Source organism: Muntiacus reevesi, chromosome 7 (genome assembly GCF_963930625.1).
Source record: "Muntiacus reevesi chromosome 7, mMunRee1.1, whole genome shotgun sequence".
Taxonomy (NCBI): domain Eukaryota; kingdom Metazoa; phylum Chordata; class Mammalia; order Artiodactyla; family Cervidae; genus Muntiacus; species Muntiacus reevesi.
In genome coordinates this window covers 67870407-67893243 of record NC_089255.1, presented here as the reverse complement: position 1 = coordinate 67893243, position 22837 = coordinate 67870407, and the positions used below count along the sequence as shown (strand labels likewise).

Here is a 22837-nt window from a genome sequence, read left to right as displayed (position 1 = left end):
AAGTGGTACGTGGGACTGGTAGACAGTCTCCTGTACAAGGGAGAAAGCACTTTTCTTTCCCTCCCTAGGATTGCATGCTTGGAAGACACACGCAGCAGCTGACTCCAGCACCCTGGAACCCAAGGGCTGTGCCCCCAAAGATGAGAGGTGGGACACTCGGGTCCCTGGTGGCAGTTTTTATCCCGTCCTTGGAGTATCCACCTCTGAACTTCTTTAAGTGAGACAAATTCTATCATGTTGAAGCCAGTATTTTCAGGTTTGTATATCTGGTAACCAAACTGAACCCTCACCAATGCAATACAAAACTACATATATAAATATGTTAAAAATAAAATTTAGACCATACTATGCATACTACTTTAAAGTTTTTTGAATCTTTTTCAAAACATAAAATTCTCTTCCTGATATTCAACATACTTGCTAACTGTCCATTTCACGAGTACAGGACGCTGAGGCCTAAGTATGCTCAACACTCATTCGCTCATAGTTAGCCACCTGCCTCTAGGCCTGTACACTTTTGCTTCTACCAGTTGAGCTGAATACTTACAAAGCATCAGTTTTCTTTTTCCAAATCTTTGTCCGTTAATGTGATATTGAAAAGATATAATTTTACAAGTAGTACTTAAGGAAGGCGGGCTTCCCAGGTGGCTCAGTGATAAAGAATTCACATGCCAGTGCAGAGACACAAGTTCTCTCCCTGGTCAGGAAGATCCCCTGGAGAAGGAAATGACAACCCACTCCAGTATTCTTGCCTGGGAAATTGCACAGACAGAGGAGCCTGGTGGGTTACAGTCCATGGGGCCACAAAGAGTCGGACACAACTGGGTGATTGAGCATGCACAGACTTAAGCAATGGTAGGGTAGAAAATAAACACTTATTTTCTTCATTTCTTGTTCTGGGCTCCAGTAAACAATCTGGAGAACTTTTAAAACAGTAAATAAGTGAATATAATTTAAATAAGAGGTAAAATGATAAAAAGTTACTATCAAATAGTATTACACTGTCACTTTTTTGTTTCCCCAGTCTACTATATTTAACATCTGTATGTTTATGTTCATCCTTTTAGTATCTCAAACTCTATGCTAATTATCTCAAAATCTTAACAGGATCTTCCATATTTATGTAATTCTTTTCTGTGCATTTTCTGATCTGATATTTTACAGATGAAACTTTTATAATACAAATTTCATATAGCTTGGGTATAAACAAAAGTTACACTGTTACCAATATAATTATGCAAGTCCTTGGCAACTTACATTGCATCATCAGATTGAAAAATGAATAATAAAAAGGTGAATTACTAACTGGTCCTAAAGATTCAGTATCTTTGGAAGAATGCATTCTTTCTAACTAGACAGTATTTTAAAACAGGAATCAGCAAACTATGACCTGCAAGTCAAATCCAGTCACTGTATGTTTTTGCAAATAAAGTTTTATTGGAATGCAAGTCATGCTCACTCATTTATATACTTCCTAAATCTCCTGAGGAGGAAATGGCAACCCACTCCAGTATTCTTGCCTGGAAAGTCATTAGGAGGAGCCAAGTGGGCTACAGTCCATAGGGTCGCACAGAATTGGACATGACTGAAATCACACACACACACACACACACACACACACGCTGATTTTGCACTCCAACTGTAGAGCGGAGTAGTTGCAACAGAGACTATATGACCCACAAAGCCTCAGGTATTTAGCATTTGGTCCTTTATAGAAAAAGTCTGAGGGCTTTCCTGGTGGCTCGGTGGTAAAGAACCTGCCTGCCAATGTAGGAGACACCAGTTTGATCCCTGGTCCAGGAAGGTCCCATATGCTGCAGGGCAACTAAGCCTAAGCACCGACTGCTGAGCCTGTGCACTAGAGCTTGGGAGCCACAGATGCCAAGCCTGCGTATCACAACTACTGACGTCGATGCGCCCTAGAACTTGTGCTCTGCAACAAGAGCAGCTATCGCAATGAGTACACTACACCTAGAGAGTAGCCCTCACGCACTGCAACGAGAGAAAAGCCCACACAGCAACGAAGACTCAGACAGTCAGAAATAAATAAAATCATCTTTTTTTAAAAGTTTGATGAATCCTGTTTTAAAGTATCATACTTTATCCTCCAACTCAAAGAATGGCTAATTCTGAGTTACTCTGAAGAACAGAAAAAAAAAAATTTAAGTTTTAAAAAGTTGAATAATAATGATAAAGTGTGTTAGTCACTCAGTTGTGTCTGACTCTTTTGCAACCCCATTGACTGTAGCTGGCCAGGCTCCTCTGTCCAAGGGATTTTCCAGGCAAGAATAATGGAGTGAGTTGCCATTTCTTTTTCCAGGGGATCTTCCTGATCCAGGAATCGAACCTGGGTCTCCTGCATTGCAGGCCAATGCTTTACCATCTGAGCTACCAGGGAAGCCCCAATGATGAATGATGAAGCTTAATGAAAAACACATAATTAGTAAATTAATAACACTAAAGGCTTAAAAAATATTAAGGCCATAAATTTATTTTAGTTCATTATTTTGCTTGTAAAAATTAAGGTCTAACCTGATTGAGCCAAGGACATGTAAAATCTTCTCTCCATCTAATGGGTAGTCAACATTTGGGGGTGGTGAGGGACGCTGAAATATAAAATATCACAAGCATAAGTATACAAAGTACAAACTGCAAAAAGAATATACATTTCTTTTTCAGCTTACCTCAGTGTTCCCATCAATATTAAATTTTGCTGCCTGGATATTCAGTCCACGCTTCAGATCACTAACAAAGCAAGTGCGCACTTAAAAGAAAAGGAGACATTATTATGGTTTGTGACTGAGTCAATGTCCCAGTTAAAACAATGCTACTCAAGTAAACATGTTAATCATCTGTTCTTTCCAATTTTATAAACTAACTCTGTCTTTAGTTAGCTTACAATTTATTGACATCTAAAAAGCCTTTCATTCACCACAGAATCATAAGACATGTTCCATGTTCCTGCCACAGAGCCACATTAAAAGAAGTCTTGGTTGGTCAGAACACAAAGCTAAATTTTGGCCTTAGCTGCAGTAAGACTCATTAGTTCATGGTTTTTTCCTCCCTCTTTGCACACTACATCACCTTCTTTTTTTCATTTTGAACATTTATTCTTTTAAATATTATTTCTGCTGCAAACTACCTTTTACAATTAAGTGGCTTCAAATTATTTTCATAAATAGGTAAAAAATAAAAATTTTTTCAAGTAGGGACAAAACTGACATTGAGAGGAAGAAATCTAATGATTTGGTTACTTACTTACAAAACATGTTGACATAAACATTATATTATACAGAATTCTTTACATTTACTAATTTAAAATATACTTGTTAAGAATCTAAACTATGCTAAGGACCTACTGTATAGCACAAGGAACTATATTCAATATCTTGTAACACCCTATAATGGAAAAGATTCTGAAAAAGAAGATGCACAATTGGGGACTTCCCTTGGCAATCCAGTGGTGAAAACTCTGTGCTCCCAACGCATGAGGCACATGTTTGATCCCTGGTCGGGGAACTAAGATCCCACATACATCAGGGTGTGGCAAAAAAAAAAAAAGAAAAGAGAAAGAATATATATAACAGAATCAGTCTGCTGTTCCCTGAGATACTGTAAGTCAACTATACTTTAATTAAAAAAAAAAAAAGGAATTTACGATATGCTAATATGTTAGACAGTAAGCTAGGTGCTCAAGTTACAACTTTAAGTCTTCCTTAACTATTTAAGAAATGTAAATACTCAGATCCTCAACATCTTACATACTTAGCATATGAAGGTGTTCTTCTTTAAGGAAACTAAATTCACTGAATTAAAAATCTGAGAATAGATAAATTACACTTAAGGATTTTAAAATTGAAATATTACATAGTGACATAGTAAGTACATGAGAGTAAGTGTACATACTGCATATTTGTTTTTAATTTAATGGGTTTCATCTCAATGATGAATTAATATTTGTGTACTTGTGCCATTGTAGGTTGTACTGTAGCTGTTTAATATGTGAAATCTAAATGGCACCTTTGACTTTGATAGCTAAGATGCATTTCATGTATTTCTAAAACTTTTAGACCACAGTAGTGTAAATTGTTAAAAGATGGTGAACTGGGTTTGTGTTTCTTTTAAGGAGGAAATGATATTAGAAAATACAGCCTTTTGTAGGAGTGTTTATTTGTCTTAAGATAATTTGTTTTAATATTCTTCTTTAGATAACAAGAGTGATTTAATTTTTTATTTTTTCAGAAACTAAGAATTTCCTATGAACGGTTTTGTGTTGGAAGACATACTGGATTAAAAATTTTGGGGGTTTATAATATACTGTTTGTCAGGTTTTAAAAGAACTCATTTCCCCAGGTCAGATTAAAACTTCTGAAAGTGCTAAAAGTAGCAGGAATGGCATTGCTGAAAAAGTTGATGGCAGATAAGCATTTGGGGTAGTGTTTTATTAACATATTTGTTAGTATTTATTTATTGTGAAAGTGTATACTTGACTAAAACTATGTGTGGCTATGGAAACCACTTTTGTAGTTCAGGATATACAAGTTGTGTGTATTTAGCTCATTGTATTAGTCTTGCATTTAGCTGAAAGTAAGGATTAAAATTGCATTTAAAGGGATCACTGGACATTACTCTTTGTGAAACTGAATGTTTTGTGTGTCGCTTATAAGCATTATCTATGAATCAGTACTTAGGAAGATTTCACTTTCTTAACCTATCAATATAGAGAATAAAGTATGGAAAATTAAAAAAAATTAATTTAATGGGTTTCTACTACACATATTTTCCAGCAACATGCTTTTTCCCTTCATATATTATTGATACCCTTCCAAATCAACATATCTATCTCCTCCTTTTTAAAAGTTATATGGGTCCCACCTGGGGTACCCAATAAATAAATAAAAAGCCATATGGTAATCCGTATGATGAAGGCATCAAATTTCATTCAATATTCCCTCTTGCATAGGGTGCATATTTTTCAATTTTTATAAATATGCCAGAGTGCCTTCCAAAAAGGTTAGTTTTCAATTCTTACTAATAGCAATATATTAATTTTCCCATAATCACACAAACACTAAATGTCTGTCTTTTAAATTTTTGCCAATCTGATGTTTGCTTGGCTAATGGAAACTTCTTTTCACAAGTTGGAAGCTATATGGAAAGAAATATTCCAAGAAGTTATCAAATGTTACATTATGGAGAATAGGACTAGAAGAATGGAAGAGAAACTATTCATTTCACTTGAGATATTTCTTCTATTATTTGAGCTTCTGCAAAAAGAATGAATGACTGAAATTTTATAATAACTGAAGAGGTTTTAGATAATTATTCCACGTAAGTAAGCAATATAATGAAGAACAAGATCCATTTTGCAGCCCTAGCTCTCACCTTACCTATTGTGTGACAATGAACAAATCATTTACTATCTCAGGGACCCAGTTGTACCAGAATATCTCCAAGTCCCATTTAATTCTAAAATTCATTATTGTCTAATTCTCTATTAAACATTCTAGAGTATTAATTTTACATGACACATTTAGTAATGAAGAACATTACAGTTTAACTGATTTCCTGAAATGTATTCATTTCCATGAAATGAAATGTATCAGTGAATCAAGATACCAGAAAACTCAATTTAAACATTATCATAAAAATATACTCTAGCAAAGGAGGAGTATTAATAATGTATCTTATTAAAGTGAATCTAATATACTTTACCCAACTGTAGAATTTCTGAAGTCAGTAAAATGACTTTTTTAACATCATAAAAATGCATTTAAAATACTAAAGTATAAAAAAGAAAATGCTAAACAACATAAAATGAGTGGCTTTCATAAGCAGTATAATTGTTAATTCATACTGTGAAAAATAGTAATTCCCTAGTAACTCTGTATACTCTATCACTGAGAAGTTTTTTTAATAGTACATTAAAAGTAATGCCAAAAGGTAATTCTCAGGAAGTCCAGTGGTTAGAACTCTGCATTCTCATGGCCAAGGGCCTGGGTTCAATCCCTGGTCAGGGAACTAGGATCCCACAAGATGGTGGTGTTGCCAAGTTTAAAAAAATAATAATACCAAAAGCTACCACAAATCTGAAGAAAAACCAAAATTTTATATACATTATTCCACAGCATATATGTTAAGCAGTTTTAGGTTACTGCATTATAAATTTAATATATTTTATATCTGTATAAATACTTAGAAACATGCCCTCTAAATGAATACTTAATGATGAAAGGGAAAAAAAAGGAACTTAGCTTACCTTTAATGTCCTCCAAGATACCTTCTGGAATTGAACCTAAAACAAAAATTTTATTGACAACTATAGAACTTTAATAAGCAGAAACAGTTTATTAAATTGCACTCACATTTCCATTTTCCATTTCAGCAAACTATTAAAAGCACTATAATTTTTTTTTTTACTATAATTTTTTTAAAAAGACAAATAGAAAAACCAGGTTTCCTTTTAGGGAAGAAACGTCAGCATTCAAAGTCAAGCCAAAGCACAGAAGTTGAAGCCAGATGTACACAAAGTACTAAAGAATGTGACTAATACTCATAAATTTGATAAAAAAAAAAAAAAACCTTAAAAATATAGCAGAATAAATGGCATTGGCTAGGGACTGACCAAGGAAATCTTTTCTGCCACAAAAAGATTTGCTGGTTATCTTGTGTTAAAGTACTTAGAAGAAATAATAAGGTTTAAAAATGAGCTACCTACTTTTCTTTTACAAAAAGTAAAGTTTCAAGTTTTCTTATCTTTCCTATGATAATGAATGACTGTCAGTGAGTGACATACTAACTAAATACATATTTGTAAAAAGGATCATGCATAGACAATTTTTTTCTTCAAGGTAAATGTGACATTTTAAAAATGAGTGAGAAAGTACCTATTATATAGATTTCTTTGAAATTTTAGAAAGATTTTAAAAGATAATGTTTGGATATGTTATCATTGTTATGTAATTTTGTTGCCAATAAATTGAGTTTTCCAAGTCAGATTCAAAAATTTAGAATCTTTGAAACTCAGAATTTTTAACCCATTATTAAATATGCAAAAATAGTCTAATTTGTAAGAACAAATTATTTATGTCAAGGAAGACAGAAATTTATAGCTATAAAAGGAATCACAATTTAATAAGGGTAATCACGTACGTCTTCCATCTGGAGTTACATATCTTGTCAGTTACTGAAACTGAAAGAATTAAAATTAAAAACCACATCTTTAAGATGTTAAGCCATAATCTTAAAAAATTAATAAACTATTTAATCACACTTTTTTTGAGAGGTAGCAAAAAAATTTACCATTAGTAAATATGACCTTGGAATTATTATTTTATCTTTATTATATGGTCCTTTCCAAATTCTTTTGTGTTTCATAATATAGTAATGATATATATAAACTTTATAAATTAGTATAAACATAAGTATGTATTGCAAGTACATATACAAAATTTTTTTTACTGGTGCGGCCAGTGTGTTATCAAAAAGTTTGAAAACTCCTAATAAATGTTAAAATTTATCCCATGAAGAATATAAAGATTTCCAAATCAATTTAAACCTGGCTATATACAGATGAGAGAAATATAACTGGATTATAAAGAAAGTACAAATTTAAGAATAAGTGCTAAAAACTGTAACATTTCACATATGCTAAACTCTCTCTAGGAATATTCAAATGAATTCCAACATGTGCCAAAGACATTTGGTAATGTGAAAAAGTTTTCTCTAGGCAACATGGAAGGCAAGCTTGAAAATAAAAGGCTTATTTTAGTTAGGAGTAGATGTGGCTTTGGGAAGGAGCTTCTCAATCTTAGCGGTTTAATCACAGCCATTTAAATGCTGCAAATGAGGCATTCACTGGCTCTGGCTTTGAAAAGTCATTATTTAAATTTCAGCTAATTTAGAAAAATAAGTATAATATTTTACATATAATTTACTTTTCAACTACACTTTTCAAATCAATGTATTTAGTCTTTGTAAGTTTTAAGTTAGTATATTCATTCTTTTTTGAGCAAGGTTCTAAATACTAAATAAAGAAGTCACTTAAGGATATCCAAGTATATGTAGGACTTAGATCTAATATTTGCCAAAACCATGACAAGAGATATTTAAAATATATTTGCATTTCTGAGCCTAAGTGGAAAGTAAAAGTTAGTCACACGGTTTTGTCTAACTCTCTGCAATCCCATGGACCATGCCCGCCAGGCTCCTGTGTCCATGATTCTCCAGGTTAGAATACTGGCGTGGACAGCCATGCCCTTCTCCAGGGGCGCTTCCTGACCCAGAAGGAAACCTGAGTCTTCTACATCGCAGGCAGATTCTTCACTGTGTGAGCATCAGGGGAGCCTCCCTTCTAAGTGAATCCTTCAGCAAACAGTGATATGATTTAATTTCTCAACTACTGGGAATATATGGCTAACTATGACAGGCAAGATTTTGGGGCATATGAGAAGGAAAGATTAGCATCAGACTTCAAAGCAGCTGGTTAAGAAAAGGGTGTCCAATCTAGATGTCCATCAACAGATGAATGGATAAAGCAGCTGTGGTACATATATACAATGGAATGTTGCTCAGTCACAAAACAGAACGAATCTGAGTCAGTTCTAGAGAGCTAGATGAACCAAGAGCCTGTCATACAGAGTGAAGGAGTCAAAAAGAGAGAAATACCGCATATTAATGTGTATATATGTGGAATCTAGAAAAACGGTACTGATGAACTTATTCACATGGCAGCAACGGAGATGCAGACATAGAGAGCAGACTTGTAGATACAGCAGTGGAAGGAGAGGGTGGGACAAGCTGAGAAGTAGCACTGATACATATACATCACCGAATGTAAAACACACAGCCAGTGGGAATTTGCTGGGTGACACAGGGAGCTCAAACCCGGTGCTCTGTGACAACCGAGAGGGGTGGGATGGGGTGTGGGCAGGAGACAGGTTCCAGAGAGAAGGAAAATATGTATATCTATGGCTGATTCCTGTTGATGTATGGCAGAAACCAACACAGCACTGTAAAGCAATTATCCTCCAATTAAAGATTTTAAAAAAAGAAAAAGAAACAGTGTCTAAGAACACACAGTTCAGAATTTTCAGGAAATGTTAAAGTCATTTTTAATGAAGACTTTTATTAAAAATATCTTGGGGGATCTCTTCCCTCAAGTATCTTCCCTGGTATCCAGTGGTTAAGACTCTGTGCTTTCACTGCAGGGGGATGGGTTCCTGGCCTTGGTTGGGGAACTAAGATCCCACATGCCATGAACCAAAAAGAAAAAAATCTTGGGATGCTACACTAAAACGGTAACAAAGTTTATCTGAAATGGATAAATAAGAATCTGATCTACAGAATAAAGAATGCTATTATCTTAACTATCTAAAGAACAACAGGAAACAATATATGTAAGGATAAAAGTCCTAACAACCTGCCCTTCTCTCTCCAACATTTATTCAATGTCCAGGCACTTGAAAAATAAATAAGACAGGGATTCTCAAAGTCCATTCACAGAAAAAGTTAAAATGTACTACAATTAATACTGCTGAGGGTGTAACAGAGAGGGGAGAGATCAAAAGCTCAAATAGGTAAAGAAAAACATTATAGGTAAAGAAAAACATTCCAGGTAAAGAAACAGTATAAATGAAGGCACAGGGTTATGGAAGAACAATGGTGTCAGGACCATAGCCTGGAAGAGGTATGAAATTTACTGCAGCTGAAATAAGGTGCAAAGGGTTGAGTTTAGTAGTTAAAGCTAAAGCTAAGTTTAAGTTAAAAGGTGGAATAAAGTTGGATGGTGAAGAAACATGTGTATCAAACCAATAATTTGGATTTTAACCTGTGGGGATCAGCAAAAATTCTCGAGCAAAAGAACAATGTAATCAAATTAATTCTGTGAAAGTTATCCCTGGAAGAGTATGAAGCAGACTAAATGGGTACAATGAGCAGGCTCCAAGAAAGAAGCAATGAGGACCTAGTTTACCATGTCTTTGTTTCAAATGTTCTGTGCTACCTAGGACAGAAAAAAAAAAAAAAAGAGACAAAAACCAGATTTCTGAGGGAGAATTGAAAGGATTGATACACTAGTTTCCTAAAATGTGAGCTCAGGAAGAAATTATCTAACAATGATTTGTTAGAATCAATTTAGGGGAAGAGATAATGTGTTTACTTTTAGAAGCCTTAAGTTTGAGATGCCTAGAGGCATGTGTAGTTTCTATCTAAAATGAGCTGAAAATATGAAGTTGAGACGAAGGGTCAGGCTCAGTGATACAGTTAAGAATCAGCAGCATACAGATGTAGCTAAAGTTATGGAAACACATGACATCACATGTTTAAAAAGCCAGTAGGAGAAAAAAAGGAACAAAAAATGGATCCCTAGAAGAACATCAGCAGGGAAAGAAAGCGCAGAGGAAACTAAGAAGGAATAGTTGGAGAAATAAAAGAAAACCACAAAGGAAGAAAAATCCTGAAAGCTAAGGGAAGAGATAGTATCAAGAGTATATGACAATCCAGATGCAAACTAGTACATATAGAATGGATAAATAGCAAGGTCCTACTGTATAGCACAGGAAACTATATTCGATATCTTGTGATAAACCATAGTGAAGAACAATATGAAAAAAGATATATACATAACTGAGTCACTTTGCTATACAGCAGAAATTAATATAACACTGTAAATCAACTATATTTCAATAAAAATTTTTTAAAAGACAGAGTATATGATAAGCCATGATGTCAAAAGTTCTGAAAAGAATGATTAAATTTTAACTACTAGATCTGGTGATTAACAACAGCTCAATAATGACCTTATAATTGGAGCCAGGACATCAGAATGATGTGAGAAAATAAGAATAAATATGCAATGTGGGGGGAAAAAAATGAGTTGGATGAAAACCACTCTTAAATAGATTAAAATGATTTTACCCATCACAGAGGGAAGGCTCTGTTCTTTAGCAGCACCTGTGTCAACAGTACATTGTTCCAACAGCTGAGTTTCCAACTCCCTGAAGATGAAAAAAAAAGTTACTGTAATTAAAATATTGCAATTGATATCCTTTTCCTATTTAATACTTTTACTTCATAACAGAACATGATGCTTTAAATAAAAGTGGTTTTACCCTTAAAAGATGAATATACTCACTGTCAAAAAATTAGTATCTTTTTGTTGCTGTTGTTGTTTTTTGTTTTTTATTTCTTTAACATCTGCTTTTTTGGCACAGGTGAAGCAATGTGTAAATGCCAAGAAACTTACTTGTGAAGAGCTTTTCCTCCTAAGGGGAGCGCTCCCCAACAATTCAGTACTGGGATTCCTTCATATATCTATAAGGTAGTCAAGGATATTACTATCTGAGGAGGTAAAAATGTGTTTCCCTCACCTCTGCACTACTATTCTACATAAGCTTGGCTGGCTAAATTCTTAAGGAGTTACAGAAAAATCAGCCTTTTTTTCTTCTCCAAAGAAAATAGCTAAACATGCACACACAAATACACGGTAAACAACACACACAGAGAGCTCATCTGTTACAGCTTGGGTGTCCAATGAAGTAGCCACTGTCCACATGTGGCTGTTGAGCACTTGAAATGTGGCTGGTCTGAACTTATAAGATATACTATAAGAATAAATTCCACAACAAATTTAGAAAACTGAGTAATAAAAAAAAAACCTATAAAATATACCATTATAATTTATTGTTAATTATATATTTAAATGATAATTTTTAAATGTATTGGACTAAATAAAATACACTACTAATTTCATCTCCTTCATTTGTATTTGTAAAATTTGTAGCTCTTAGAAAAATTTTAAATGATATATGTCTCATACTGTATTTCTATTAGAGCTGAGAGGACAGTGAACGATATTGTACTATGGATTTGCTACCTTATTTTACGTGTTGTTTTTCCTGATGTTTTATAAAGTACATTATTTATGAAAAGCAGAAAGTCTGTGGGTAGGAACACTGGCTTTGGAGACTAACATGGGTTTATACCTTGGCTGGACGCTTCTATTAACTTGGGTCAGCCATCTGTCTCAACTTTCAGCTTCTCAATATAATACTTTTTGTCACAGGGTTGTTATGAGACTTACACACAAAATACTTTCTATTTTAAAAAGCTACTGCCTAATTCAGTTCCTGAGCAGCTAATGATCCTTGATTTCCTTCCCATGACTACTTCTTCTAACAAACACACATACAGATCTCAAAATTCCAAGAGTTTTGCACTTATGTACTTCAAATTCCTTTTCAAATGTAGCAAATATCTACTCTAATGTTTATAAGAAATATTTATACCTATACTCTACTTAAATTCATTTAATGCCTGGGAATGGACCAGTTTGTAGTCAGTAATTTTATTTTGAAACAGCTGAAGTCACTAGGGAGTTCTTCCCAATGGCAAAGTACACAAAAACTGTAGCCCTTACCGTGAGTTATGTGCCAGGTTCTACACTAAACACTGTACACACACGATCCCACTCTAGTCACACAACGCAATTATTACAATTCCCATTTCACAGGTGAGGAAACTGGGGCCAAGGGGAGATTAAGCCACCTGTCCAACATCATACAACTAGAAAGCTTAGCTGAGACTTAAACTTATGTATCTGATTCCAAACCCCAAACTCATAAACCCTATGCCATACTGTCCCCATGAGAGCCTCAGGAAATTGAGAGGGGAAAAAAAAGGAATTTACTTTTCGACAGTGAGCCCTTCAGTTATTTGAAGGCAGATCTCATGTTGTCATTAAGTTTTAATTTTTCTTGATTTAACTTTCTCATTTGTTTACAATTACTCTTCATATGACTTATCTTAAAACCTGACTATCCTATCCAACTTCTTTGATCCGAGATCTGATCTCTGGAGTGTATACTGGGATCAAGCCATAATGACAATTTCTACAGAAAGTACATTTAAATCTCAAAATCCTGTGAATTTTTTCCACATATGTCATATTTGTACATGATAATCCAAAATAGCTTGATGCAACAAAAACAACTTGTAGTAACCCTAATTATTTCAAACTAGAGAAAAAACCACAAAATTAGCTGGTTTACAAAAAAGATACAGGTAACACCAGGCTCTCCCTATATCCACAATCTAGGACCATGGCAGAGTTTATCCCAAGTGTAAGAAGAGCCATGAGATGACTTGGAGCAAGCAAGACAGACGGAACCTAGAGAACAACAAAACCAGAGTGAAAGTCAGTAGCTGAAGGTGTTCCCCTCACATTTCAAATATATTTGAAAAAATTCGTAATTATGATTCTTATTCAACTATTTTATAGCACTAAATAACTAACTGATTTACTTGAATTCATACATAATCAAAATATACTGTAATACATAGAAACATTCTTTAATTTCTATAAGTTGTTTCAGTTTGAAATGACAATTATAAAGCATTTCTATTAACTCAGTTCTTTCTCTTTTGGAAGAAAAACTGAACACAATGAAACTGGAAACAAGAAAATGCTAAATTTAAAAAATAAAGAAATGTCTTTATCATCATTTTTTTTTTTGCCCAGCCTGTGCACATGGGTTGTGTGAACAGGTTGTGTGAAGCACTAATTGATTTAATTTTAGTAATTTTTTTCTTGATTTCTTTTTTTTTAATTAATATATTTATTTTAGTTGGAGGCTAACTATTTTACAATATTGTAGGGTTTTTGCCATACGTTGACATAAATCAGCCATGGATATACATGTGTTCTTCATCCTATTTCTCTCTTTCTATCTACACCAGATAAGAACACTAACATAAACACAACTCAAATGATGATAAAAACATCTCTTTATTTTTTAAATTTAGCATTTTCTTTGAATGTATGTTTCTGGACCATCTCTTTATTGTTTTCAGTTTTTCCTCCAAAAGAGTAAGAACTGAGTTAATAGAAATGATTTATAATTGTCATTTCAAAATGAAACCACTTATAGAACTTAAAAGAATGTTTTTGTGTGTTACAGTATATTTTGATTATGTGTGAATTCAAGTAAATCAGTTAATTCTTTATTTAGTGCTATAAAATGATTGAAATAGAAACAGAGAAAAAGAATTCTTGACTGTCCTTACTCTCAAAGTTTATAATATGAATCATATTTTTAAAATGTTATAATATAGTAGTTAAAAACAAAAGTGAAGAACTACAAAAATCCTTAGTTCTAAGTGACACTTTTCAGTGAAAATCCTGCCAAATCTAACACCCTAAATATCAGATAAATGTTCGATCAAAATATGGAAGTCCATCATAACCAAATGGCAAACAAAATAATGGATATATTTCCCTTGTCTAAGTACAGGAGGTATTCTGGTAACATACCAGATAAGAACACAAACATAAACAAAACTCAAATGCTAAGTTCCAGTAAAAAATACAGAAAATCATCTATTTTATTTAGATAAGAGCTGAAGTAACTTCTTATTATGTTTTGCATTCTCTCTACTGCAAACCGAATTCCTGATTTAGTGACATCAGTTAAGTACAGGAGGGGATGTAAGCTGCTACTCTGTATCTGTCCTACTAAATTATAAGTTAGAAAAATTAACCGCCCTTATCTCATAAATAAATTGTGATTTTTTATATATTTTGTGTTCAGTAGAATGTATGAAAATTACATTTACATGTGCTCAATTTCTTACATATTGTACACATTTTATACACTCTTGCTAAGAAACTTTAAGTTTCCAAGGCAGAGATTTTTAAAATGTTAAATAATAAAGATTTTGGCCTACTATGAAATGTAATCATCTTATGTCATAATTTTGGTCTTTAAAATAATCTTACTTAACTCATATAAAATGATAGTTATGAATAATATCACTAATATCAAGATCTAAGAGTCATTCCTGGCATTGTCTACTTGCTCTATGGGAAACATTATCTGAATACTTCATTTAATAGGAATTTAAAGCCTATGAAATGAAAATGAAAGAGTTGGAAAATTTAGAACAGTCAAATACCTAAAAAATGAAAACTAGAGAGACCTGGAAGAAAAACATAAACTTCACCAAAGAAATTTTCACTTCAGGAGAAAAAAAAACCAACCCAAAACTTAAAACCTCTAGTAAAATAAGTAAGGGAAAGAGCAATAAATAAGAATCTTCAATTATCCGATTATCTATGTATTAGATAAAATGCTAATTATGCATGAAATGACCATACAAAGAAAACAGATGGTCAGTTTATTTTGTTATCCAATTGCTCTTTTCAACGAAGGAAATAAAATGAGGACCTTTTAGTTTAAGCTTTGAGTACCTACTAAAAACAACATAAAAAACAGGTACCTCAAAATACTTGAAAAGAACACGAGTGAGTGTCTCTCTGAAGTGGGAAGGACATAATACAGACTCGATAACCACGACTCTGCGATCTCTGGGATTCACCAATAGATGCCTGAAAAGTAATATTTTTAACAGTTTAAAAGTTTGTATTTTTGCACATAATGCAATTTGTTAAGGTTAAAGAAACTGTACCACTTCACTTAAGAAGCTTTATAACAAAAAGACATCTTCATTTTATGATCCACGAAAGACAATGTTTATCACTGAATATTTTCATGTTATAAAGTTTTTAATTCAATTTTTAAAGGTTATTTTCCATTTACAGCTATTACAGAATATTGGCTATACTCCCTACGTTGTACAGCACAGCCTTGAGCCCATCATACACCCAAAAGTTTGTGCCTCCAACTCCCTACCCCATGTGGCCCCACTGATAACCTTTAGTTTGTTCTCCTTGTCTGTGAGTCTGCTTCTTTTTTGTTACATTCACTAGTTTGTTGTATTTCTTAGATTCCACAAAGAAGTGATAACATACAACCTTTGTCTTTCTGTCTGACTTACTTCACCTTGCATGTGTCAGTCACTCAGTCATGTCCGACTCTACGACACCCCATGCGCTACAGCCCCCCAGGCTCCTCTGTCCATGGAATTCTCCAGGCAAGAACACTGGAGTGGGCAGCCATTCCGTCCTCCAGGGGATCCTCTTGACCCAAGGATCAAACCCAGGTTTCCTGCATTGCAGGCAGATTCTTTACCATCTGAGCCACCAGGGAAGCCCTCACTTCACATTATGCTGTTCAAATCCATCCATATTACTACAAATAGCAAAATTTCATTATTTTTTATGGCTGAGAAGTATTCCATTGTATATATGGCCACAGAAAGACAACATTTTTGATCTCTTATTATATGCCATGCATATAATATATATATGCCACAGAAAGACAACATTTTTGATCTCTTATTATATGCCACAGAAAGACAACAATATATATGCCACAGAAAGACAACATTTTTGATCTCTTATTATATGCCATGCACTGTGTCAGGAAATTTACATCTATTTATTCATTTATCTCAGATAACAAAAACTACAGCCTATTAGGAACACTAACTTGAGTAATTAAAAAGATGTTTTCTTTTTTTAAGCTACAAAAAGTAGCACACACTCACAAGACTCCAAATATTATAGAAGTTTATAACTTGGAAAGTACAAAAATACCTTATACCTCTTCTAACCAGAAACTATTACTAACAGCAGTTTGAATATTTTCATTACTGTTTTGTTGTTTAGTCGCTAAGTCGTGTTCGACCCTTGCAACCCCAAGGTCTGTAGCCTTCCAGGATCTTCTATCTATGGGATTTCCGAGGCAAGAATACTGGAGTGGGTTGCCATTTCCTTCTCCATCATTACTGTGTATGTATATGTATATATTTTAATAGAAATATTCATCCCATAGATGCTGTTCTACGAGATTTTAATTAACAATATCTAAGACATTTCTGTATCAGTACATATAGATATAAAACTTTTTTGACAATACAGTGTTTCACTATATGGATGGATTAATACAGTAATTAAATTATCCAATTCCCTTTGCTAATGGACACAGTATTTCCTTATGCCTGCCAGTATTCTAGTCTTCAAACATGCTTCTGAAAAGATTGGAAACGAAAAAGTTAAAATGGCAATTGGAGATTAACCTTTTCTTTTACATTAGAAATAATATGACCAAATATCACTATTATGGGCTCTAGGAAAAACTGGAGGGCAGGGGGCAAGGAAAACACAATTGCATTTTACCTGAAATACAGTATATGGATGAATTCCTTTAGGTAGGAATATAGTTCTTCTGTGTTGATGTTATACTGTACAACTTTGATAGGCTATAAAAAATTAAAATGATTTATTAATTTACAGTAATAAAATAAGCTCAAATTAAACATGCTTATTTATTTTAAAAATTAATTTTCTGGTAATAAATCAAAAGTGATTTGTATTTAGAATAAATGCAAATATTTAAAATAGCTTAATCACTTAAATTAGAAATCTTTAAGAACTGGCATGTCCAAGATGACAAAACATTTTGGTTTACAGAATAAGTCTGTACACACAGTGAGTAAAGCTCATTACATTTTTCTTTCATCTGGCATTATTTTGGCATCATCAGTAAAAAGCAGCATCAACTAAAAAGCATCAAAGGCTTCATCAAATACTCCAGACTTGGTTCAGTTCCTGTTATTTAGTCCCAAAGCACTGACATTTGTCTTTTTCTAGTATCACTCCACTTGATATATTCTCTTTTAGTTGATATAGGGACAGTCCCAAAGTAAATCAGCTCATAAATATGTGTGGTAGAATAAAAACATGCACCATTAGCAATAAAGCAAACACTACCAAACCAGGGTGCTAAGTCACCGCTAATACATCACAGGGCCTCCATTCACTGCGTCCTGCTCCAACTTGTGCTTTTATGAAAACAAATACGCTCATATTTGTTAATAAGGGAATAATGTCTATATAATAAGGAAGGTTGTACAGTTCATATTAGGCAAGAGGAGCTGAAATGATAACAGCAGAGTTATAACCTTCATCAAGGTAAAGAAAGTCATCATCTCAGTGGTCACAGAAATGGGCATTCTTTCAGATTTATTTTTAAAAAGTTTAAATGATCCAGTGTACCAGGGGCTACCATACCAGAGTGAACCCTTTCAAGACCTTTTACTGGGCTGCATTTCTTCCTGGTCCCACCTTAACAATAGCTCAAGAGGCTCAGAGCTCACTTCTGTATCTTCATTGTCTCAGCACCCATCAACCAAGTTTCAACTATTTCATTTTATTTTAAATATCCCCAAGAGAGCCTTCAGCCAGTTGCATCTTAAAGTTATTCCAGTTTTTTCCTGAGGTATTAATTTTTGTTTTTGCTAGGGCTCGGATTACAAAGTTACATGGGTTTTAAATTATCTGCTCCAACCCTATTTTTCCCCAAAACCTGTCTTTGTTTGCAATCAAGGAGAGGTTTTTCAGGAATGCAAATATTGAGTTATGGTAGAAATATCTATATGTGATTTTAACAAGCAAATCTTATGGCATGCAAAATTATTTTTTATTGTTCTACAATTTCTAATCTGCAAAATTAACTTTGGCAAGAAAGTTTCTTTTAAAAAATGTGTTTTTCACAGGTCCTTTGAATTACAGATAAAGAAATGAGAATCTGGCTCATATTTTTGAACAGGGTAAGAATAAAATGATTCTATAATTACATTACAAAGCTCATGCAATTATTTTACTAAGTTTAAAAACTTTCTCTTAATGTTATAGAATTATATTTATATCCAAGTTATACAGAAAAAGCAAATCTATAGAGACAGAAACAACATCCATGGTGGCGTGGAAATGAGGATCAACTATAAACAGACATTAGAAATCTTATTAGAATGATAAAAATGTTCTAAAACTGAACTGTGATGATGGCTGCATAATTTGATATATTTACCAAAAATCACTGAATCGCATGCTTAAAGTAGGTGAATTTTATGGTATGCAAAATTAAACCTAAATAATCAAAAAAGTTTTCTTGGGTTATAGTCTAAACTATACATTTAGCACTGTTCTAATCAATCTTATTTGAAGTCACATTTAAAAATATTTTACAGTACAGCATTTATTTTGCTAATTTGTTAAAAAAAAAAAATACCTTAGGCATGCCAGCTTTTTTAATCACACTGGGAATTATACATCTTGGACCAGTTTCTCCAGCAAATCCACACCTGCAAATAAAATAGAAAATTGATACATTCAACTATTATAACATTCTTTCTATTTATTTGTCACAGAAACAAGGTTTTCCTATATTTTTTTCAAAGCAGTGGTCATAAAAACATCTAGAAACATCTCTGATGTATTCAAAGGGGCAAAAAAACTAAGGAAAAGTTAATAATTGCCGTGTCCTACTCTTTGCAACCCCATGGACGTCCATGGAATTCTCTAGGCCAGAATACTGGAGTGGGTAGCTTTTCCCTTCTCCAGAGGACTATCCCAACTCAGGGATCGAGCCCAGGTCTCCGGTATTGCAGGTGGATTCTTTACCAGTTGAGCCACACAGGAAGACCTACAATATTGGAGTGGGTAGCCTATCCCTTCTCCAGCAGACCTTCCCAACCCAGGAATTGAACCGGGGCCTCCTGCATTGCAGGCAGATTCTTTACCAACTGAGCTATCAGGGAAGCCCATTCATAAATAAAGGTAAAAATAATAAAATCATTTTGAATTAGTACTAGTGAAATAAACCAGTGTATTATTTGACGGTAGCATTTACTTTTCAGTTTTTAATTTTATTTGAATTTTAGGTAACATGAGTCTGAACTCCAGTTTCTGATTTCATTCCTATAGTTCATGTTACTCATAATTCCATTATTCTAATATTATTAGTTTCCATACTGAAGTTTCCTTTGGTCTATTTTTTAAAACTATGCATATCTGACATAATTATAATCACATTGTTCATATAACATGAATTCATAAAATAAGCTTCTGCCCAAACTATTAGTTTTCACCGCCATCACTTTTTTAATTGCATAAAATATTTCATCCTTTTTTTAAAAAAAACTTTTCCTTTTTTGATTATTTAAATATTTCCATTTCTGTTTCCCATAAAACAAAACTTTGCTAAAAATGCTGTTAAAAACAATTACCATGTAAGTTCAGTCTTCTCTCTTTTTGTCCTGTCTGGTTTTCAGTACTCATCTCCTCCTATTCCCAAATAGCTTTCTCCATCTTCATTTAGTTACACCCCCATGTTTACCTGTATCAGTGCTCCTCAAACTCCAGGATGTAACCCACTGGCTGGATGCATAAACCCATCTCATCACCTTCCTGTTGTCTTTGTCAATAACCATCCTCCTATATACTAGCATTCCACTTCTCATTTCCTCACTACACCTAAAGTAATTATCTTTGGGTGTCAGCCTCAAGGTACTTACTATACTATGAAAATAAACCTTTAAAATAAGTTTAACAATGCATATGTCGGAAGATCTTGCATAGAACAGTAAGAGAATATCATGAACCAAGAACTATGTTTAATTCAATTATGGAGCACCTGATGTCCAATTCTTTCTGGTTTTCTGTTTTTTTGGCCATGCTTGGTAGTTTATGGGATCTTAGTTTCCCAATCAGAGATTCAACCCAGGCCCTTGGCAGTGAAAGCACCAAGAACTAACCACTGGACCGCCAAGGAGTTTCCTCCAATTTCTTAAACAGGCTCTTTTGACCACTTGTTCAACAAATTAAACACACACTGTATGTCAGGCACTATTCGGGAATATACACATTTTTTTCAAATAGTTTCCATTATATATATATGCAGTTCTGGCTGTCACGTTTCTTTTTTCTTGAGAACAGTGCAAGGGTTCTCAATTTGGACTCCACAGACCACTGCGATGGTCCACCCAAGCCCTGAAATTATATTTTAAGGTTTGTGTACTTGCGGCTTTCTTTCGGCCATCAATAGGATTTATGTCATCCAAAAGGTTGAGAACCACTAATCTAGTGTTTACAAACTGCCTTTTAAAATACGGTAAATTTCCTAATCTAAAAGCTGTGGGGAGGGAGGTGGGGGACAACAAAGGATCTTTAGTATCTACAGGGTTTCAGATCGTTACGCATTCGTCTTCCTAATTCGACTTCCCACTCTTGGGAAGCAAGATACATTTGAATTTCCAGCACCAATAGCATCTCTGTTCAATAAAAGTTTAATAATGAAGGCCGTCATCAAGCATTACAGTTCGGCTGCCACCTTCCTAAGGAGACAAAACTAGGATAAGCGGGGCCTAGATCATCGCTGTCATCCCCTGCATATAGATGACCCCAAAGGGTCCGTTCAGTTTGGGGGTGACGACAGGGGCGGCAGTGAAGGCAATTCTCTCGAAGCCTCCTGGGCCTCTCTAGGAGTCAGAACCAGCCCGCCCACCGGATCCCCGGGATTCGCAGCGCCCACAGTGCAGGTAACAGGGGCCGTCATTTAAGGAGGTCCCGGGGGCGAGGCGGAGGCTTCAACAGCCGTCCCTGAGACTGCGGTGAGGACCGGGGCTGGGCCTGGGGCTGGGCCTGGGGCTCGGCTACCCGCCCTCCCTTCCGGACGCGGCCACTCACTTGGTGAAAGCCTCTCCCAGGTCTATCACGACCGCCGTTTTCTCCCCGCCGCTTCCCAGACCCTCGTACAGCGGCATGGTAGCGAAGAGGCCGGTAAGCACCCGGAGGCCCACCGACCCGGCAGCCGACGGACCTCGGCGCTCGGGGGGCGGGGCCGGGGGACGGCGAGCGCGCGGCGGCGCCGGCGGGGACCTCGCGCGGGCGCGGCGCGCGGGGCCCGGGCTGTCCCTGGCTGTGCCTCACTCCGCGTCGGTCCTGAACCCTCGCAGGCGCCCGCGTCCTGGGCACTGCGGAGCTGCGGGTGCACGCGGCCGCTGTTCCGGACGCAGGTGGGGTGGGAGGTGGGAAACACCGAGGGCCGCGGCGGCCAGGCGCGCCGGGCGCCCCTGGCTGGGGCGGAGCCCAGCCCGGGTCCTTCCCTCAGGACCGCCCCTCGGGGTAAGGGGCTCAGGAGCGCTTTTGTGGCTTAGGTCTCAGATCCATCCGTTCCCGAGCTCTCTCAGAGAAGACACGACCCCAAAAGCTTTGATTCGTGCCGTCTGGGGACGAAATTTGCTGTGCCAGATGTTTTGCCTTTCATTTATTCTTCGCAAGAAACACAGAAAGTTGGTTACTTCCTTGCCTGTTCGAACCTCCGAATGTTCCCAGTGCCCCCATCTAAAGCCAGGATTGGCCCTGAAGACTCTGATTTCAAACCCTGTGCTACTTATCCCTTAGAGAAGAACAAGTAAAGACAAATTTCTATTTGGTAGTCATTCGGCTGAAAGTTAATTTTAATCTTAAAAAACAGTAGCATCTACAATATTATCAAGGGGGTTTAATGGAAGGAACATTAAACCAAGAGTCCTGTTTAAAATTAAGAAAAGTTAGTGAACTATCTTTCTGTGCCCACGCATGCTAAGTAGCTTCAGTAATGTTCGACTCTTTGCAGCGTTATGAACTGTAGCCCCCCCAGGCTCCTCTGTCCATGGGATTTTCCAGGCAAGAATGCTGGAGTGGGGTGCCATTTCTTTCTCCAGGGGATCTTCCTGACCGAGGGATCAGACCCGGGTCTTTTGTGTCTCCTGCCTTGACCTGGGAATTCTTTACCACTAGCGCCACCTGGGAAGCCTCTGTGCCAATATGAATACACAATAGAAAATCTATGATATGGACTAGTAACTTTGTCATTTCACAGCTCTTTTCTTTCTTCCGAAATTGCCCATGAAAACTGGAGTCAGTGGTGTAGGTTGCTGCCTTGTCTCTCTGACTATAGAAAGAGAAATTATCTGTTTTCTGTTTTTCCCCAGTGTGTCTTTCTTACTGTAGATGCCTGAGCCTGCCTACCGAGGGATACGTTCTTTCTATAAGAGTGCATAAGCTTGTCCAGTGTGACAGCAGAATTCACTAATCTGTGGTCTTCCTGAAAGT

The 22837-nt window shown here is 35.6% G+C and overlaps 1 protein-coding gene across 1 annotated transcript in view; it reads right to left on the bottom strand.

The window, feature by feature from the left end:
* Positions 1 to 21594, bottom strand: part of ACTR10 (actin related protein 10) — a 24290-nt gene extending 2696 nt beyond the window's left edge. The window contains exons 1-10 of the mRNA XM_065940529.1: positions 21428 to 21594; positions 18972 to 19044; positions 17078 to 17160; positions 15277 to 15385; positions 13061 to 13168; positions 11246 to 11313; positions 10918 to 10997; positions 6260 to 6295; positions 2685 to 2764; positions 2532 to 2606 (exon numbers count right to left, since the gene is read on the bottom strand). Of these exons, the coding sequence (XP_065796601.1) occupies positions 2532 to 2606; positions 2685 to 2764; positions 6260 to 6295; positions 10918 to 10997; positions 11246 to 11313; positions 13061 to 13168; positions 15277 to 15385; positions 17078 to 17160; positions 18972 to 19044; positions 21428 to 21504 (789 nt within the window). The 5' untranslated portion in view covers positions 21505 to 21594. The remainder of the gene's footprint in view (positions 1 to 2531; positions 2607 to 2684; positions 2765 to 6259; positions 6296 to 10917; positions 10998 to 11245; positions 11314 to 13060; positions 13169 to 15276; positions 15386 to 17077; positions 17161 to 18971; positions 19045 to 21427) is intronic.
* Between the last annotated feature and the right edge of the window lie 1243 nt (positions 21595 to 22837).